The sequence below is a fragment of the Castor canadensis genome, chromosome 14 (genome assembly GCF_047511655.1).
Source record: "Castor canadensis chromosome 14, mCasCan1.hap1v2, whole genome shotgun sequence".
NCBI lineage: Eukaryota > Metazoa > Chordata > Mammalia > Rodentia > Castoridae > Castor > Castor canadensis.
In genome coordinates, this window is record NC_133399.1 from 26,436,191 (window position 1) to 26,454,144 (window position 17,954).

The 17,954-nt window shown below is 52.4% G+C and overlaps 1 protein-coding gene and 1 long non-coding RNA gene across 2 annotated transcripts; one reads left to right on the forward strand and one right to left on the reverse strand.

Annotated features, from left to right (window-relative positions):
• The first annotated feature begins 388 nt into the window (after positions 1–388).
• Cdc37 (cell division cycle 37, HSP90 cochaperone) lies at positions 389–11,387 on the forward strand. The gene is made up of 8 exons (XM_020174308.2): positions 389–619; positions 7,061–7,336; positions 7,748–7,856; positions 7,956–8,071; positions 8,155–8,277; positions 8,768–8,950; positions 9,047–9,118; positions 10,820–11,387. The coding sequence occupies exons 1-8, from the start codon at positions 518–520 to the stop codon at positions 10,973–10,975; spliced, it is 1,137 nt and encodes a 378-aa protein (XP_020029897.1). The 5' UTR covers positions 389–517; the 3' UTR covers positions 10,976–11,387.
• Positions 11,388–15,820: 4,433 nt separating this feature from the next.
• Positions 15,821–17,895, reverse strand: LOC141416764 (uncharacterized). Its single transcript, XR_012441360.1, has 3 exons — positions 17,624–17,895; positions 16,851–17,014; positions 15,821–16,722 (listed from the first exon to the last, which is right to left on the reverse strand). It is a non-coding gene; the product is annotated as an uncharacterized lncRNA (long non-coding RNA).
• Between the last annotated feature and the right edge of the window lie 59 nt (positions 17,896–17,954).

Here is a 17,954-nt window from a genome sequence, read left to right on the forward strand (position 1 = left end):
TCGAGTATCCCACCCAAGCGCAGGGTTAGGATCCCCTTTACCAGGAGTGGGGGGCGTGTCTTGTAACCGAGGCTCTGCTCCCTGCAGTGGGCCCGGATTGATGTCACTGCGGCGTGGATAGGGGGACAATCCTCTCCCTCAGTCTCGTCAACTGCCCCCCTGTGGCTGCCGCCGCAAACGCCTACAGCAAGGTGGCGGGAGATGAAGAGAGCTCTCGGTTGCGGCGACCATTCGTTAGCCTCCAGGAGGTCCTAGCAGAACCTCCGTGCGTGACGAGGCGGAGTTTCGGCGGGAATTCCCGGGGCTCTGGAGCACGTGTGCAGGGCCCTTTAAGGCGGATCTAGTTGCTAGAGCCGCCGCCGCAGTTGCTAAGGATGTGACGTAGAGAGCGCATCCGGGCGGAAGCGGAAGGGGCGGGGCTCCGCGCCCGAGTGTCCAGCGCTGCTGCTGGTGCTGCTACTGCCACCGCCGCCGCTGCTGCTCCCCGAGCCGGAGCGGGCTGGGCCGCCGAGGCAAGATGGTGGACTACAGCGTGTGGGACCACATCGAGGTGTCTGACGATGAGGACGAGACGCACCCCAACATCGACACGGCCAGCCTCTTCCGCTGGCGGCACCAGGTAGAGCGTGCGCGCCTATCCCCTACCCTCCTCCCAGGTCCCCGCTCTAGAGTTCTGACCCCGCTTTTGACACCCGAAGTTCGTGTCCCACAGTCTGGACCTTAAGGCGCTTCGACTCTACCCCAAGACCCCAGTTCTGCTGGGGCCCTGAGTCCCTGCCCGCGATCTCCGAGGTTCCCCTTTGCTTTCTGGGTGGGACTTCCTACTGATCCTAGGGCTTTGTCCTAGTCTACTCTCCCACGTCGAGCCTTGGGAGTCCCCCTAATGCTATCTGCGATCTTTCGTTTACACCCAGAACTCTTCTTCAAAGAGACTGAACCCCGAATTCTGTTCGATGAACCCCTTATCCTGTTCATGGACCCACTTCTGACTTGGGGTTTTTCCATCAGCCTCTTCAACCCCTTAGAGTCTAGACTCTCAATACTTTAGATTCTATTCTAGGATCTGTTTCTCGGGGTCTTGACCAGGATTCCCATTCAGATCCAGAGACCCCACTCCTTACCCAAACTGAACAAGGAACTTGCTGGCTTGCTGCTGGCCTGGGATTCCGACCCCCTCACACACACACCCAGGACCCCTTCCTAGCGCGTGTGGAGTCCTGACCTAGTACGGTCTTTGGTCTCACCTAGGACTTGAGTTTTGGAAAGGGGTTACCCTCCGGATTCAGCCACCAGCTCCACCCTGATCGCTTTCCCTGGCCTCACCTCCTTAGACCCCATTTCCCATTGCTCCAGGAAACCCCGCCCACTTAACTTCCGGCCCAGCCAAAGCCTCTGCTCCTGCAAAATACTGTGGACCCCATCGCCGCCTACCCCCTCAAGACTGGCTTCCTGTGTGAACCTTTGCCAGCACTGGAAACTCACTAGACCCATGCCTGAGGCCCCAAGTCCACCGTGCCTCACTTCCATTCCCAGCCTGATCTCCAACTCGCTGGCATTCAGATTGACCCAATCTAGCCCATGGATGCTCTTGGTCTGACACCAAAATCAGTAACCCATCCCTTTTATAATCTGCCACAAGAGACTGCCTGAATCCAGTAGTCCCTTCCCCGTTCCCTTCCCCGTACCCTTCCCCGTACCCTTCCCGGATGTGGCATTGGTCCCTATGTCGGGCCCCTAGTCCCATCTCCAAAACTTCCTTAAGGTCTGGATAGAGTACCTATCCAGCAAGCCACTGGAGTGTGCGAAGAAAGTTCCAACATTTCTGTGTCTTGCCATAGCATTTTGTTATGAAATACGTTAAGACCTCCGCAAAGCTCTGCGCACTAATCTTGGGAACTCGTATTTCTGTCACAGAAAGACGTTAATTTTACTACTGTGGAGAACAGATTGGTCCTGCTTGGGGGGAGGTCTCCCGTCTCCTGGCACAGAGATGTTTTTTGTCCTGCTGGCTGTAGTAGAGACGAGAGAAGGCAGGAGGCCCAGTGCCTCCAGTCCAAGTTCCGAGACAGACAAGCCGGGGTTCTAGTCCCAACTCTGCTCCTTCCTGCCTCAAGGCTATGATGTAGTAAGACTCATAACCTCTCAGAGCCAAGTATGAAACTGGGGTAATGTGGTTCCTGCCTCTAGGAAACATTGCTGCTGTTTTTATTGTTTGCCTTTTGAATTTTTTTCCCTTTGGGACTGAGATTTGAACTCAGGGCCTTATGCTTGCTAGGCAGGTATTCCACCTATTGACCCACACCACCAGCCCTCCTTTTGGAATTTTTGAGACAGGGTTTCACTATTATAGCCCAGGCTAGCATGGAGCTTATGATCCTCCTTGCCACAGCCTCCTGAGTACTGAGATTACAGGTGTGTACCATCATGCCAAACTTCTCTCAGACAATTTTAACAATAAAATGGGGACAGCTCTGAAAAGAACTTGGGGCAGGGCCAGGGAGGGAATCAGCATTCTGGAAGGGGAGTGGAAAAAGTAGTAAACATCTGTCATGGTTCCCAATACAGGCCTGACCACCTAGGTTCAAATTCCAGCAGCTTCTTTGTCACATGCTGTGTGACTTCCAACTACTTGTTTGACCTCTGTGTGCTTTAGTCTCCCCAGCTAAGAAGACGGATAGGATTCATCTACCCCCATAAGGTTGTTGTCAGGGTTACCTTATTAACTTAATGTCCTTAATGCTGTTGGGGCTATAGCTACTATTAGCATTAATATTTTTTGTTTATTTATGTGTGTCTGTATTGGAGATTGAACCTAGAGCCTCTTGCTTGCTAGGCAGTTGACCTTCCATAGTAGCCACATCCCAGATCTTTTACTTTTAGTGTTTGGGGAGGGTCTCAGCTTTTGCCTGGGACAACTTTGGGCCACAGTCTTCCTACCTCCTCCCAAGCAGCTAGGATTACAGAGTACTGGGACTTGAACTCAGGGCCTCATGCTTTCTAGCCACTCCACCAACCCATTTTTGTGTTGAGTATTTTCAAGATTGGGTCTTGTGAACTATTTTGCCTCGGGGCTGGCTTTGAACCGAGATCCTTTGATCTCTGAACAGCTAGGATTACAGGCATGAGGCACCGAATCCAGCCCATCTTGTTTTTTGATAGGGTCTCACAAACTTTGCCCAGACTGGCCTCAAACTCTCCATGTTCCTACCCTGCCGCCTAAGTAGCTGGGAGAATAGGCATGAGCCATTCCACCCAGCTCATTGTAATTTTTTTGTTTTTTTTTTTTTGGCTCTGAGGTTTGAACTCAGGGCCTCATGCTTACTAGGCAGGCATCCTTACCACTTGAGCCACTCCACCAGCTGTTTTTTGGAATGGATTTTTTTTGAGATAGGAGCTCTTGAACTATTTGGCTGGCTTTGAACTGAGATTCTCTTTTTGATTTCTGCTTCCTGAGTAGCTAGGATTACGGGTGTGAGCCATCAATGCCCAGGTGTAATTTTTTTTAATTCTGTATTGTATTTATTTTTTGGTGGTACTGAGGTTTGAACTCAGGGCCTTGTGCTTGGGTGGGCATGTGCTTTACCACTTGAGCCACTTCCCCAGCAAATTGTAATTCTTGTTGCAAAACCAATAGAGAAAGGATGCTTGAGTCTCTTCCCAGCCCCAGCTCTACAGCTCCATTGCTATTAGTGGATTCTTCTGGCTCTTTCCAATGAGCTGTATCATGTCAGGATTCTGAATGCCTTGATTTCCCCATCGGGAAGACGGGGTCAGTGACACCTGCAAAGCCTTCTTGCTCCTATGGCTCCTGTTGGCCCAGCCTGCTGCAGCCCCTCCCATATGGCAGGCATAAAGCCCAGGCCAGGCAGGCTGCTGTCGCCACCAGGTCCACAAGGCATTTCATTGGCTTTGCCTTTCTTGGCAGCCACTCAGAGGACACTGGGGAGAGTGGTGGCTCCCAGCAAAAGTCAGCTGGGTAGTGGCTTCCTGCCCTAGAGAACCTCATGGAGAACATCAGGAAGGCACTAGGGTGACACAGGTCCACTGTGGGGAAAGGGAGGTGATAGAAGCCAGGACTACCTTCCATTCCCTTGAAGCAGGAGTTTTTATCCCTCATCCCTGTGGAGAATCTGGGGCTCAGGATTGATGGGATTTGTCGGTCTTGTGGAGGATTCAGATAGGCTCCAGGGGTGCCCCTTCTCCCAGTGTGTGCCAGCCCCTGGGTTCACTGCTTCAATAAGGCACAGAGGTGAGCCAGCGGGCTACTCGGTGATAATGACAAAAACGAGGCTAACACTGGGCCACAGAGTGCCACATGCTCTACAGTCACTCGTGCATCCTCATGAGGGCCCATTTCAGAGAGGCAAACGAAGGCCAGGAGAAGTTTTGAGAAGCTTAAGTGACTTCACCAAGTCACCAGTTGGTAGCAGAGCCTGGTGCTGTGACAGCGGGGTGGCAGCCACTCCTAGTTACCAAGCATTTATCAAGTCAGAGATGGAGCCAGGCACTTGAGGTGTGTTTCCTTGTTTCAAGCTCAGAGAAGTCCCCAGAGAAAGATTGTCCCTTTGGACACAGGAATGAAGCAGCCCTGGGCTTTTCTTTCTTTCCTTTCCTTCCCCTTCCTTTCCTCCCTCCTTCCCTCCTACTCTCCCTTGTTTCCTCCTGCCCTCCCATGTTTCTTCCTCCTTTCTTTCCTTCCTTCCTTTTTTTTTTTTTTTTTAACAGAACTGGGCATTGAACTCAGGACCTTGAGCTTACTAGGCAGACACTCTCACTCAAGCCATACTCCCAGCCCTTTTCCTTTTGTTTTTCAGATAGGGTCTTGTGCTTTTGCTCAGGCTGGCCTTGGACTTAGGTCCTCCTTCTTCCACCTCCTGAGTAGCTGTGATTATAGGTGTGCACCGCTACATCCAGCCCAAACAAACATGAACTTTATTTTAATCATTATTTTTGCTTTTCCTGGTACAGACAGTCTGACTTACGATGGTTCCACTTACTTTTTTGTGATTTTATGACAGTGGTAAAGCACTCCCTGTACAATATTCCATTTTCACTTTCGATTACATGACAACTGGGTGCAGTGATGTGCATCTGTCATTCCACCTACTCAGGAGGCTGAGGCAGGAGGATCAGGGGAGTCCAGGAGTTCGGGGCCAGCCTGGGCAACTCAGCAAGACCCTGTTTCAAATAACAGGAATGACATGAAATGTTCAACACTTTTGCTATAAAATAACCTCCAGTTAGATGACTTTGCCTTGCTACAGGCTAAGCTAGGGGTTGGGGGGTGAGGTGTATCCAATGCATTTTTCACTTCCTGATATTTTCGACTTGTAATGGATTTATGGGATGCGACCCCACTGTAAGTCAGGCCACCTGTGCAGCTTTGTGAGGTCACACCTGAAGTGCTTCTGGGCCAGATGAGGAAACTGAGGTTCCAAGAGGTTAGAGGAGGGTCTAGGGACCTGCAGCCAGTGCACTGTGTCTGTGGAGTGCGACCCATAGTCTGGCATCTGGTCACGTTACCTGATGACCTCAGCAGGGCCTCTGTGGTGCCATGGTGCCTCAGAAGGACTGAGAGGTAGGATTAAAGTAGGGGAAGTGGGTGGAAGAGGGCTGCAGGTGGACAGGCAGAGAGGCAGGATAGGAGCTGGTGCATGGGGGCACAAGGACCAGCTCTGCCAACCACCCAAGGCTGGGGGAGATGGCAATTCCAGCCAGGGGTCCGGAGTCCCACCTGAACTCAGACCCTCCCAAGGCAGAGGTCGGGGGTTATTGAAGGTTTCAAAGACCCCTCGTGTGGCCTGGATTATTGAGGGACAGTGTTTGAAGGTGGTAGAACCACTTGGGACTTTGGTGACTCTGGGTGAAGCAGGTGGTGCCAGAAGAGGAGGAGGCAGATGATGGTGGAGCCAAGCAGGATTGGGGAGTGGAGAGGGCTGAGTGGACTGGAGAGTCTGCATGGCTGTCACCAAATACCTGACAGAAGAGGTGCCAGGTGCACCATCTAGCGTGGACTAGAAGGCCAGGGAGCCAGGGGCAGGGCTGAGGGCCTGGGTAGTGCTCTTCAGTCAGGCTGAGGTGGAAGGGAGAGGTAGAGGTGACAATTACTGGGACTTAACAGAGCTGGAGGAGGGGGAGGAGGTAGGCGTGACCCACCCTTGGGGATGGAGAGTTCCATAGAGGACCTGTTTTTTTGTGGAGAAAGACGATGACTTCTGCCAGGCTTGGTGGTACACACCTGTAATCCTAGCTCAGGAGGCTGAGGCAAGAGGATCTCCAATGAAAGGCCATCCTGGGCTACAAAGCAAGACCCTGTCCCAAAAAATCAGAAAAAGAAACAAGAGACCAAGTTCCATTTTGAGCATGGAGTTGGAGGTAGTTGTGCAATGGCAGGAAGAGGTAGCCTGGGAGGGCTGGCAGAGGGGAGGGGTTGTGGTTGGAGGTGGAGTCTGGGAGCTGGGGACCAGAGCACCCCTATATTCACTTCAGCATTTCTGAGCCCCCACTGTGTGCCAGGCCCAGTTCCTGCCCTGGAGTCAGATCAGGGAACAGCATGGAGATAGTATCCTTGCAGCAAGACAGTGTCTAAAACGTGACAAATAATTGTCACAAGATGTTAGCAGATAGCCATAACAAAGGAGGACGACAAAACGGCATGAGATTGGGAAGGCGGCCATATTTAGTAGTTAGTAATGGCTGTACAGATAACCATGGAGAGGGAGTGAACTGCACTGCATCAAGGGGGAGCAGGCCAGACATGGGATCAGCTGGTGCAAAGGCCCTGAGGTTCAAAAAGGAACCAGGATCCAGAAAAAGTGAGGCGGCCACTGTGGCTGGAGGGGAGGTGAGGTAGGAGGCGACAGGTCAGAGCATGCAGGGCCTTGTGGGCTGCAGTGAGGACTTGGCTTTGCGCCGTGTGAGGTGGGAGCCACGAAAGGTTCTGAGCAAAAGAGGGGTCTGACCTGACTCAGGTGTGCCCAGGTTCCCATGGGGTGCAGATGGAAGCTGGAAGGGCAGGGCCCGGAGTAATGGGCCCCTGGCTGGTTGTCCCTGCCCGCAGGCCCGGGTGGAGCGCATGGAGCAGTTTCAGAAAGAGAAAGAGGAGCTGGACAGGGGCTGCCGTGAGTGCAAGCGGAAGGTGGCCGAATGCCAGCGGAAGCTGAAGGAGCTGGAGGTGGCCGAAGGCGGCCAGGCGGAGCTGGAGCGGCTACAGGCCGAGGCGCAGCAGCTGCGTAAAGAGGAGCGGAGCTGGGAGCAGAAACTGGAGGAGATGCGCAAGAAGGAGAAGAGCATGCCCTGGAACGTGGACACGCTCAGCAAAGATGGCTTCAGCAAGGTGGGCGCCAACGGCGAGGCTTCGCGCATGCGCGGGGGAGCCGGCGGCTGGCCCTCTTGAGTACAGGGGCTGCGCAGGTCAAGTAGACCTGGCTGGGGGCGTGGCTCAGTGGCTGAACCTTGATTGGCAGGCAATGCCTAGCCCTGCAAAAACAAAACACGTGAGAGTGGGAGAGTATGGGGGCCACTGGGGGACAGGGCCAGGGGACAGTTTGGGGTCCAGGCCAATGAAGCACCCCACCCGTCCCCTTTGATCTGCCCGAAGGCCCACGCCCACGCGCCTGCCACGTTGATGCACATGGCGTCGCCACCACCTCCGCCCTGGACAGGATGGGCACTGCGGCCAAGGCCCCCGCGCTCTGGGCGCCCCGCAGCCTGCCCCCAGCCCATTTCCCCTCTTGCCCTGTCACAGAGCATGGTCAATACCAAGCCTGAGAAGGCGGAGGAGGACTCGGAGGAAGTGAGGGAGCAGAAACACAAAACCTTTGTGGAGAAGTACGAGAAACAGATCAAGCACTTTGGTGAGCTGGGCAGGGGGCACCACGTGGGAGGCGAGACCAGAGAGGGGCCGGCCTTTTACCTCTAGGGCCCTTCCAGCACTTTTCAACACCTTCCCCTAGGCATGCTCCGCCGCTGGGACGACAGCCAGAAGTACCTGTCGGACAACGTCCACTTGGTGTGTGAGGAGACCGCCAACTACCTGGTTATCTGGTGTATTGACCTGGAGGTGGAGGAGGTGAGCCGAGCCTGGTCCCCACTGGGAAAAGGCCCTGCCAGGAGACTGCCACTTGGTGACGCCATGCCTCTTCTCCCTGGCAGAAATGTGCACTCATGGAGCAGGTGGCCCACCAAACCATCGTCATGCAGTTCATCCTGGAGCTGGCCAAGAGCCTGAAGGTGGACCCCCGCGCCTGCTTTAGACAGTTCTTCACTAAGATTAAGGTAGGAGCTACCTCCCCAGGCCTGGAGGAGCTCCCTGTGCTCAGGAGAGCTCCAGCCATGGATGGTGGACTTGGAACTGTATTTTAAACTTGGAGCCAGTAGGAGGTGACACCCCTGATTTGGAGGTGTGGGCAGAGTTAGGGATTCCTGCAGGGTGTTTGGTGTGAGCATCTGGAAAAGTAGCTACAGTCTTGAGATTTGGGAAACTGAGGCAGGTCAGACTGGAGGAATGACTCAGAGCAGGAGCATGATTCCATTGGGTTTTGGGGGCCTGCGAGCCCCCGTAGTAGGACGTTGAGAACTGGTATCAGTCTGTGATTTAGGCAGGCGCAGGTCATTAGTAGATAGCTAGATGTGAAGTCCTACTTCAGGGAACCAGACACAGGAAAGAAAAGAGGCGAAGCCTGGAACGCCTCTTGAGAGCTGTCGCAGGGTGGTCCTGGGCCCCGCAGTCCAACCTGAGCCTATTGAGCGTTCCCGCCGTCTGCAGACCGCCGATCGCCAGTACATGGAGGGCTTTAACGATGAGCTGGACGCCTTCAAGGAGCGCGTGCGCGGCCGCGCCAAGCTGCGCATCGAGAAGGCCATGAAGGAGTACGAGGCCGAGGAACGCAAGAAGCGGCTGGGCCCTGGTGGCCTGGACCCCGTGGAGGTCTACGAGTCCCTCCCAGAGGTGCGGCTGCCCGGCCCCAAGCGGGTGGCAGGTGGGCAGTGAGCTGCCTGGGTCATAGGGCCCCAGGTCCTCACCCCAGCCCCTCGGCCCCCACAGGAACTGCAGAAGTGCTTTGACGTGAAAGACGTCCAGATGCTCCAAGACGCCATCAGCAAGATGGACCCCAGCGTAAGTAACCAGCTGGGCACCGGCCAGCCCACCTCTGCTCCCTGGGCTTCTCCAATGAAGAACAGGGTTGTGTCACCATGCCACACAGATATTAGGTTTACCAAGAACCTACTGAGTGCCAGCATCCAGCAAACACCTGTTGCTCTGGCAGCTGGTCACTGTCACTGGGGTCTATTTATGAATCAAGTCTCAGTTCCCTTATCCAAACTAGTTTGTCCCTGTATATGTCTGTGCATATTCATTATACATATAAATGTATATATATTTGTGTTATATATATAAATGTATATATCTAACTACATATGTATGTAGTAGGATTTGAACTCAGGGCCTCACACTTGCTAGACAGGTGCTGTACCATTTAGCCATTCCACCAGTCCTCTTTTGTGTGTGTGTTGCTTATTTCTGAGATAGGGTCTTGCCTGGGCTGGCCTGGAACTGAAATCTTCCTAATCCCTGCCTCCTGCTGTGTACCTAGGATTACAGGCCTGAGCCACTGGGTGCTGTAATACTAGCTACTCAAGAGGCAGAGATCAGGATCAAGGGAGAATAGTTCTCCACACCCTATCTTGGAAATACCCAACACACACACACCCTCACACACACAAATAGCCAACACAAAAATGGTCTGGCAGAGTGGCTGAAGTGGTAAAGTACCTGCCTAGGAAGCGTGAAGCCCTGAGTTCAAACTCCAGTACCCCCCCCAAAAAAAACAAACCCCACAATATTAACTTGCAAAATGCAGGTGGGAAGGGAATGAGCAAGGGAGGTGCTGGTGACTGTGGGCTGGCACTGTTTACTTTGGGTACAAGCCACTGAGGTTTCTTTGTTTATTTGTGGTGCTGGGGATCAACCCAGGGCCTGCTTTGTGCTGGCCAAGAGCTCTACCACTGAGCCACCCCATCACCTCACGACTGGGTCTTACTAGGCCTGATTTGACCCATTCCTATTTGGTCAAGTTGTTTTCCTTATCTGTAAGATGGGTCTAGTCACAGGACCTGGCCTAGGGTTTCTAGAAGCTTCCATGCAAATAAGCGCCTAGAGCAGGATCTACAGACTGCAGCTGGAAGGCTCACCACCTGCCTTTAAAACCAAGTTTTAGTGGAACACACTTTTTTCTGTATGGTCTCAACTGACTGCCCTACAACCTCCAATTTTTATAAGAGTGATGAGTTGAGTGGCAGAGAGCCTGTCCCCCACAATCTGTACATACAGCCTGCAGGCTGAGGCAGGAGGGCACATAAGTTCGAGGCTAAGCTGAGCTACATAGCTGTAGGTCTTGAAAAACCAGACTGGTAGTGTAGCACAGTGGTAGAGCACAAGCCCTGGCTTCCAACCCCAGCACTGCAAAAAAAAAAGAAAAAAGTTTACTCGCCTTTGTTTCAAAGGCTCACTATTTAAACTTAAATAAGTTAAATAAAAGTTTCGTGCTCAGCATGCATGAAACCCTGGAGTGGATCCTTGACACCAAAGGAAAAAGTCCCACTGCTCAACTGCTTGGTCACATTTAAGGGCTGGGTTGCTCCATGGGGCTGGTGGCTGGCCTGTTGGATGGCGTAGGCAATAGGACATTTCCTCCCCTGGGAACATTCTTTGCAACAGCTCTGATGCAACTGTTGAGCAGGTATAAGGATATGCAGGGGACAGCCATGCCACCAGATGTGGCCAGCCCCCCTCACCCTCCTGCCTTTCTCACCACAGGATGCAAAGTACCACATGCAACGCTGCATCGACTCTGGCCTCTGGGTTCCCAACTCCAAGTCCAGCGAGGCCAAGGAGGGGGAGGAGGCAAGCCCTGGGGACCCACTGCTGGAAGCCGTCCCCAAGCCGGACGATGAGAAGGATGTCAGTGCATGACCCACTCTGGCCACCATCACCGCCTGCCTGCCTATGGGCCTCTGTGCACCCCTTTACAGAGAAGGAAAAACAGACACCATCTCCTCAGCACCCGGCTTCCTCCACTTTCGCAGACTCCCAGCCTGGGGCCCGCCCTGCTGTCCCCTCCCACTGTCCCCACTCCCCAGTGCTCATCTGCGTCTCTGCTTTGAGTCAAGGGGCTTCACTGCCTGCAGCCCCCCCACCCACCCAATCAGCGTTATGCCAAAGGCCCAGGGGTCCAGGGAGGGGCAGAAGTGGCCAGGCCCATCCTCTGGGTGGGGGAGTGTCCCCAGCCAGGGCCATCTCTGTGGGTCTGTTTTCACTGTCCCTCTGCTGTCCAGCCTTCTGTTTGGAGAACAGCAATGATCTAATAAAGGATGTCAGATGCTCACAGGGCACAGCCCTTCTCTGCAGGCAGGAGGGGAACACAGGAATGCTGAGTACAGCCTGGGATACCCTGTGCCTCTGCCCTCCATCTGTCTCCTGTCCTCATGCTCAGCCCTGTCTTGTGCTGTTCCACACTTTTCATCCTGGAATCTACATCAGAAAGTCCCAGATCATTTTGTCTCTTCCCACCCTCTGCTCCCCCTCCACCACCACCACCATCCACTCAATGGTTTCCTCTGATACATCTCTTGAAGCCCCCTCTGCTTCCAGAACTGATCTGGAATCTGCCCTCTCCCCCACCAGGGTCTGGGTCCCCTTCACTTCTTGCCCTAAGACCTGCCCAGACCTCCTCCAGGACCCCCCTGAGGCAGCCACCAGAGGGCATTTCCCTGAGTCAGGGCAGCCTCTGCAGAACAGTCCCAGGGTCCCCTCCTAAGAGGGGATACCCTGCACTGTGTGATCACCTGGTCCTCATGGCTCTTCCCTTCACTACCCAGCCCATGTCCTCTATACTGAGCACTTTTTTTTTGGTGGCATTGGGGTTTTGAACACAGGTCTTCATCCTTGTTACACTGGCACTGTGCCACTTGAGCCATATCCACAGCCCTTTTTGCTTTAGTTATTTTTCAGGTATGGTGTCATTTTTGCCCGGGCTGTGTAGCCGGGATCACAGATGCACACCACCACACCTGGCTTGTTTATTGAGATGGAGCCTCGATAGCTTGCCAGTGTGGTCTGTAACCTCAATCCTGATCTCTGCCTCCTGAGAGCTGGGGTGAGTTGTGAGCTGCCACATTGGGTGGCTTCTTTTTCCCTTTTTGTTTCCTTTTCCCTTTCTCTGCTGGGGAAGGAACCCAGGGCCTACCACTGAGCCACACCCCAGCCCTTCAAAGTTTCTCGGTGTGGCCTTAGGTGACTTAGCGTACGTGCCCCTTTTGTACAGCACAGACAAGTCTACTATCTTCCAATGATATAACCAAGTGAGAAGGCGTCAGGTAAATGTGCCACCTGGTACTTCAGTGTACAAAATGTGGACCTGGGCATTTAGTAACCTGCAGGAACGCCTTCCCTTCGAGGGGATGTGTCTGAGAAGTCACAAGACATCTCTGCCTGAAAGGACCTACAGAGCTGGGGATGCAACTTGCTGGTAGAACAGTTGCCTAGCACCCTGAAAAAAAAAAAAAAGGAAAATAAGATGGGTGTCTAGTTCATGCCTGTAATCCCAGCTATTCTGGAGCCAGACCCAAGAGGATGAGTTTGAGGCAAAGTTAAGCAAGACTCAGAAACTAAATACATGATCAGGAGCACTGCAGTTTGAGAAGAGCCTAAGCAAAAAGATTACAAGACCCCATCTGAACCAATAGCTGTCACACCTGTCATTCCAGCTACTTAGGGAAGCACAAATAGATTTGCAGTCCAAGCTGGCTTGGGCATAAAGAAAGACCCTAGGTCAAAAATAGCCAAATGCAAAAAGGGCTCAGGGCTTGGCTCAAGTGGTGGAGCTCATGCCTACCAAGCAAGAGGCCCTGGGTTCAATCCCCAGTACCACATAAAAAGTACAGCCAGGAGCCAGTGAATCACACCTGTAATCCTGGCTACTCAGAAGGCAGAGATCAGGAAGATCACAGTTCAAAGCCAGCCCCAGCCAAATAGTTTGTGAGACCCTATCTTAAAAATAGCCAACACAAAACAGCAGCAGAGTGCCTGCTTAGCAAGCGTGAAGCCCTGAGTTCAAACCCCAGTGGTGGGAAAAAAAAGTACAATAAACCACTTGGGTACACATCATGAAATATGTGTCAGGTCCAACACATGAAATATCTCCAGGGGTTGCCACCTTACAGGAGCTACTTGTCACTCAGACTCACAGCTCAGTGCCACCTCTTCCCAGAACTATTCCTTAACTCACTTTCTGAGCCACCTTCATACCTAGCCACCAACCCCGCCTTGTCTGACCATGGGTGTGCTTTGCTGACCTGCATATTGTCACTCTGTACTGGAGGCACCATCAAGGCAGAAATGAAGTCTCTCCTTTTTCCCTGTGACATCTACAGCAATGGGAAGGGGAATATGGCACACAGTAAGTCCTCAGCAAAGCAAGGCGTGAAAGGACCACAAGGATGCTGCTGTGCCCAAGCCGATCACCAGCAGGGGGCAATAGTGAGCTGCAAAACCTGGTGGGCTCCACTAGTGTGTGGGGTGTGGATGGGAATGGCAGGTGCAGGGGCACTGAGTAACCCTTGTCATCCAAGATCCTCAACTTGGTTTTTGTTTGGTTTGGTTTTTTGGGGTTTTGTTGTGGTGCTGAGGATGGAACCCAGGCCTTGCATATGCTACACAAGCACTCCACCACTGAGCGGCTTCCGCTGCCCTTCCACAGGTCTGGGGTATTTTTTGTTTGTTTGTTGGTGGCACTGGGGTTTGAACTCAGAGCCTTGCACTTGCAAAGCAGGTGCTCTACCGCTTAAGCCACACTTCCAGCCCATTTTGCTCTGGTTATTTTGGAGATGGGGTCTCAACAATTGTTTGCCCAGGCTGGCCTCAAACCTCAGTCCTCCTGATCTCGGCCTTTCAAATAACTGACCAGGTGTGGTGATGTACACCTGCAATCCCAACTACTCAGGACGCAGAATCAGGAGGATCTCGAGCAAGGCGAGCTGGGGCAAAGTTAGTGAAACCCTGTCTCAGAAACAAAATACAAAATAAAAGGACTGGGGGTGTGACTCAGTGGTAGACCGCTCAACTAACATGTGTGATACCCTGCGTTCCATCCTCAGTACCTCTAAGAAAAAAAGAAAAGAGGACCAAGGTCAAGAGTCACGAGTGGTGTGGCTGGAATTTGAACTTGGGCCGTCCAAAGCCAAAACTTCGGTCCGTGTTGCTGCTGTTTCCTCCCTGTGGTTACTGGTGTGAATTTTCTAGAAGAGCACAGGTTCACACATGTGCCCAGCGGGGCATAGAGCCTTCTTGGGAAGGGTCTCTTAAAAGTCACCTCATGTTCCTCTTGGGGAAGGGAATGACTGTCCACTGAACTCTCCCATTCAAAGGGACTTAAGGAATTGTGTTTTTAGCTCACCAGTTCTTGGTTTTTCCCAGGCATGGGGAGAGCTCTGGGGAGGCCCCTCCCTGAAGGCCTGGTGGGCTGGGGGGAATCCCCCAGTTCTGAAAAGTGGCCAACTGTCCTGGTTGGCTCAGGACTGTCTCCATGCTAGCATGGAAATTCCCGTGTCGGGGAACCCCCTAGGCAGTGGCTTACCAGCCCTGAGGCCTCCCTGCTGAATCCTGGCCAGGTCTATGATGCAGAAGTTCTGTACAGGCCTCAGGCCCTGGGGGCGAGACATGGGCCTTTCTAGAAGCCTTCCCCCTTCTCTTCACTGGGAAATGGAGGTTGGGGAGCATGGGTCCCACTTTAGAGAACCTGTGGAGGGCAAGGGGTGCAGCTCAGTAGTAGAGTATTTGTCTAGCACGGGCAAAGCCAGGGACAATCCCCAGCATGGAGGAGAAAAGGAAAAGAAAGCAAAAGGAAGGAAAGGAAGGAGAGAAAGAAGGAAAGAAAGAGAAAGACAGAAAGAAAGAAAAGAAAGAAAGAAAGCAAGCCCTAGGTTTAGTAGATGCCTGCCCTGGCCAGCCCCCGCCTGGGAAGTGGAGAACTATGGTTTATTAATACTGGGTTTATTACCATTATTATTATTATGAGTCACCTCTGACATTTCCTGCAGGTCCCTTTGGAGTGGGGGATACCAGATCCCAGGCCCACCAGGCACTCTATAATCCAGTGTCCAAAACCTGGTTGAGGACCCAGCTGCCTGTTGGATTTGGCACTCTCAGCTTCCTGCTACTGAGCCCCTGGCAGGGGACCAGCAACAGCAGAGGAAGCCCAGCCGGAAGGCCACGGCCAGCCCTTCCTGAACACGAAGTGGCCTGGCCTCCTTGCTTCTGTTCATTCATTCGCCCATGTGCTACTGGGGGCAGGCACAATTCCAGAGGCTGAGCTGAGAGGAAATCCAGACCCTCCCTCCATCCCTCCCTCCTGGGGCTGACTTTCTAGAACAGAAGCATGGGGCTCAGACAAACTTCGAGGGAAATGTCAGATTGCAGATAACAGAAAAAAAAATATACAGCAAGCCAGAGGAACAGAGAGATGAATTTGCTGATTCAAAACCAGAAGCTGATATGAAACAGTGAGGGTTTAGTTTCTTGGCCTGGAAGCTTGAATGTTTATTACTTTAAAATTTGGGGGACTTCCGTACTTACAGTACTGGGGTTGAACTCAGGGCTTTGCACTTGCTAGGCAGGTACTCTACCACTTGAGTCATATCCACAGCCCTTTTTCCTTTAGTTTAAAATAGGGTCTCTCGATTTTGCCCAGCTGGCCTCAGACCACATGGCTACAGGCACATGCCACCACATCCAGCTTATTGGTTGAGATGGGGTCTCAAGAACTTTTTTCCCAAGCTGGCATGGAACCACAATCCTCTAGATTTCTACCTCCTGAGTAGCTGAGATTGCAGGCATGAGCCACCATACCCAGTCAAACTTACTTATTTTTTTGTGGTGCTTGGACTTGCTGTGCAAGTGCTCTACCAGTGAGCTGCATCCCCAGCCCTGACACGGTAATGTTTTTTTTTTACAGTATTGGGGTTTGAATTAGGGCTTTGTAGTTGCTAGGCAGGTGCTTTACCACTTGAGCCATGCTCCCAGCTATAGTAATTTTATTTTTTAAAGATAAGGGACATTTTAATCAGAACTCTTGCAATAGTGGTATTGAACCAAGTTCAACTTGAAACACAGCAAAGACAGCTGGGGAGCCACAGCCAAAGAGCAGGTGAGTTGGTCCGTCCAGGGCAAATTACTAACAGAAGGTATCAGGGGTAGGAGAATTCTTTCTAAAGCTAGGAACAAGACATTAAAGGTGAGGAATGAAGGATTGGATGAAAGGTAGGATGACTTAGGAGGATTCTTTGCTAAGACCAGGATGGACACCAAAGACAAAGCCCAGGCCAAAGTTGAGATCTAGTTGAAAGAGGGCCCAGACTGCCCAGTGAGGTGGCTCAGGTCTTTAATTCCAGCTCTCAGGAGGCAGACTTTGGGAGGATCTCAGTTCAAGGCCAGCCAGGGCAAAAAACTTCCTAAGACCCCATCTCAATCAATAAATTGGACATGGTGGTGAATGTCTGCAGTCTCTGCTATGTGGGGGCCATGGGTAGGAGGATGAAGTCTGAGACCTACCCAGGCAAAAACTGAGAGATCTTAGCTGAAAAATGATTAAAGCAAAAAGGGGTGGAGATGTGGCACATGTGGTAGATCACCTACCTAGCAAGTGCAAGGTCCCGAGTTCAAACCTGTTTCCAAAAGAGAGAGAGAGAGAGAGAGAGAAAAGCAGATTAAGGACTAACGTTTTCCGAAAGTTTGGTGAAGGAGAGCCATCACCTTGTAACAGGGCCCCAGGGATTAGCATTAATTAGGATACCTGAAGGAGATACCATTCTGGGAGTGAAAAACGTGTCACCCACAGTCCTGATGCCAAAAGATTCATCTTCCAGGAGAAACGTGATCGTGGCACAGCCCACCGCTAAATCTCCACGCACATAGTTCTTGCCTTTGGTCTCATTTTTTCTGTAAGTTGTGACACTGCTAAAAACAAAGAGGAGACAGACTAAGAATTTCTCTCTCCCCAGTTTTGTCCAAAACTAAATAAATTCATTTTCCATTTATGTCATTGCTTTCTCTTAACGTGGACAAGCTTTGGACCCAGAGCTAGGTTTTATTGCTCGGGGGTGCTCCTTGTAACAACCGCAGCCTCAGTTTTTTCCCCCTGTGAAATGGGCACAATTAGAGGGCTGCTTCCAGGATCCAATGAGATAACGTGTATAAAGCACTCTGCAGAAGCCTTTGGTGGAAATGGCAGAGACTTGCCCAGCGAGGTTTAGAACTCAGATCTGGTGGCGTGTCCAACTGCTAGCTTGACAGCAAGAGGGCCTCTAAAGACAGGGCTGCAGGTGATGAGAGCCTCCTGGGCCGGGCGCGGTGGCTCACGCCTGTTATCTAGCTACTTGGGAGGCTGAGATCGGGAGGATCACGGTTCGAGGTCAGCCTGGGCGAATAGTGCTGAGACCCCCCCCCTCCGCCCCCATCTCCAAAATAAGCAGAGCAAGAGGATTGGTGGAGTGGCTCAAGCGATACGGTGCCTGCTTTGCAAGTGTGAGGCCCTGAGTTCAAACTCCAGTGCCACCACATAAATACCTGCCGGAAGAGAAAGAAACCCAGCCAGCCAAGTGGTTGGCCAGGCAGAGATACGGGAATACAGATGGGACAGGACGTAATGGGGCATCACATGGGGGCGATTGGAAGGCTGAATGGCGGCCATCTACTGCCTCCAACGTCGAGGAGAGTCCGTGAGCCTGAGCCCCACGGTCAGGATCGTAGCTGACCCAAACCACAGCCAGCCCTGGCAACCCAGGTTCTAACTGCGCTGCCCACGGTCTATTCTCTTCCGCCCCCCCTGTAGCTCACCCTCTTCCGCGTCTCCGCCCACATAGTCTCAGCCAATCACAGATGCAGAAGCGCTTCCGGG

Coding starts and splice junctions, on each gene's coding strand:
- Cdc37 (XM_020174308.2), top strand. CDS start 518: ATGGTGGACTACAGCGTGTGGGACCACATCGAGGTGTCTGACGATGAG. Junction 8,072..8,154: donor TTGACCTGGAGGTGGAGGAG/GTGAGCCGAGCC, acceptor TCTCCCTGGCAG/AAATGTGCACTCATGGAGCA. Junction 8,951..9,046: donor TCTACGAGTCCCTCCCAGAG/GTGCGGCTGCCC, acceptor CGGCCCCCACAG/GAACTGCAGAAGTGCTTTGA.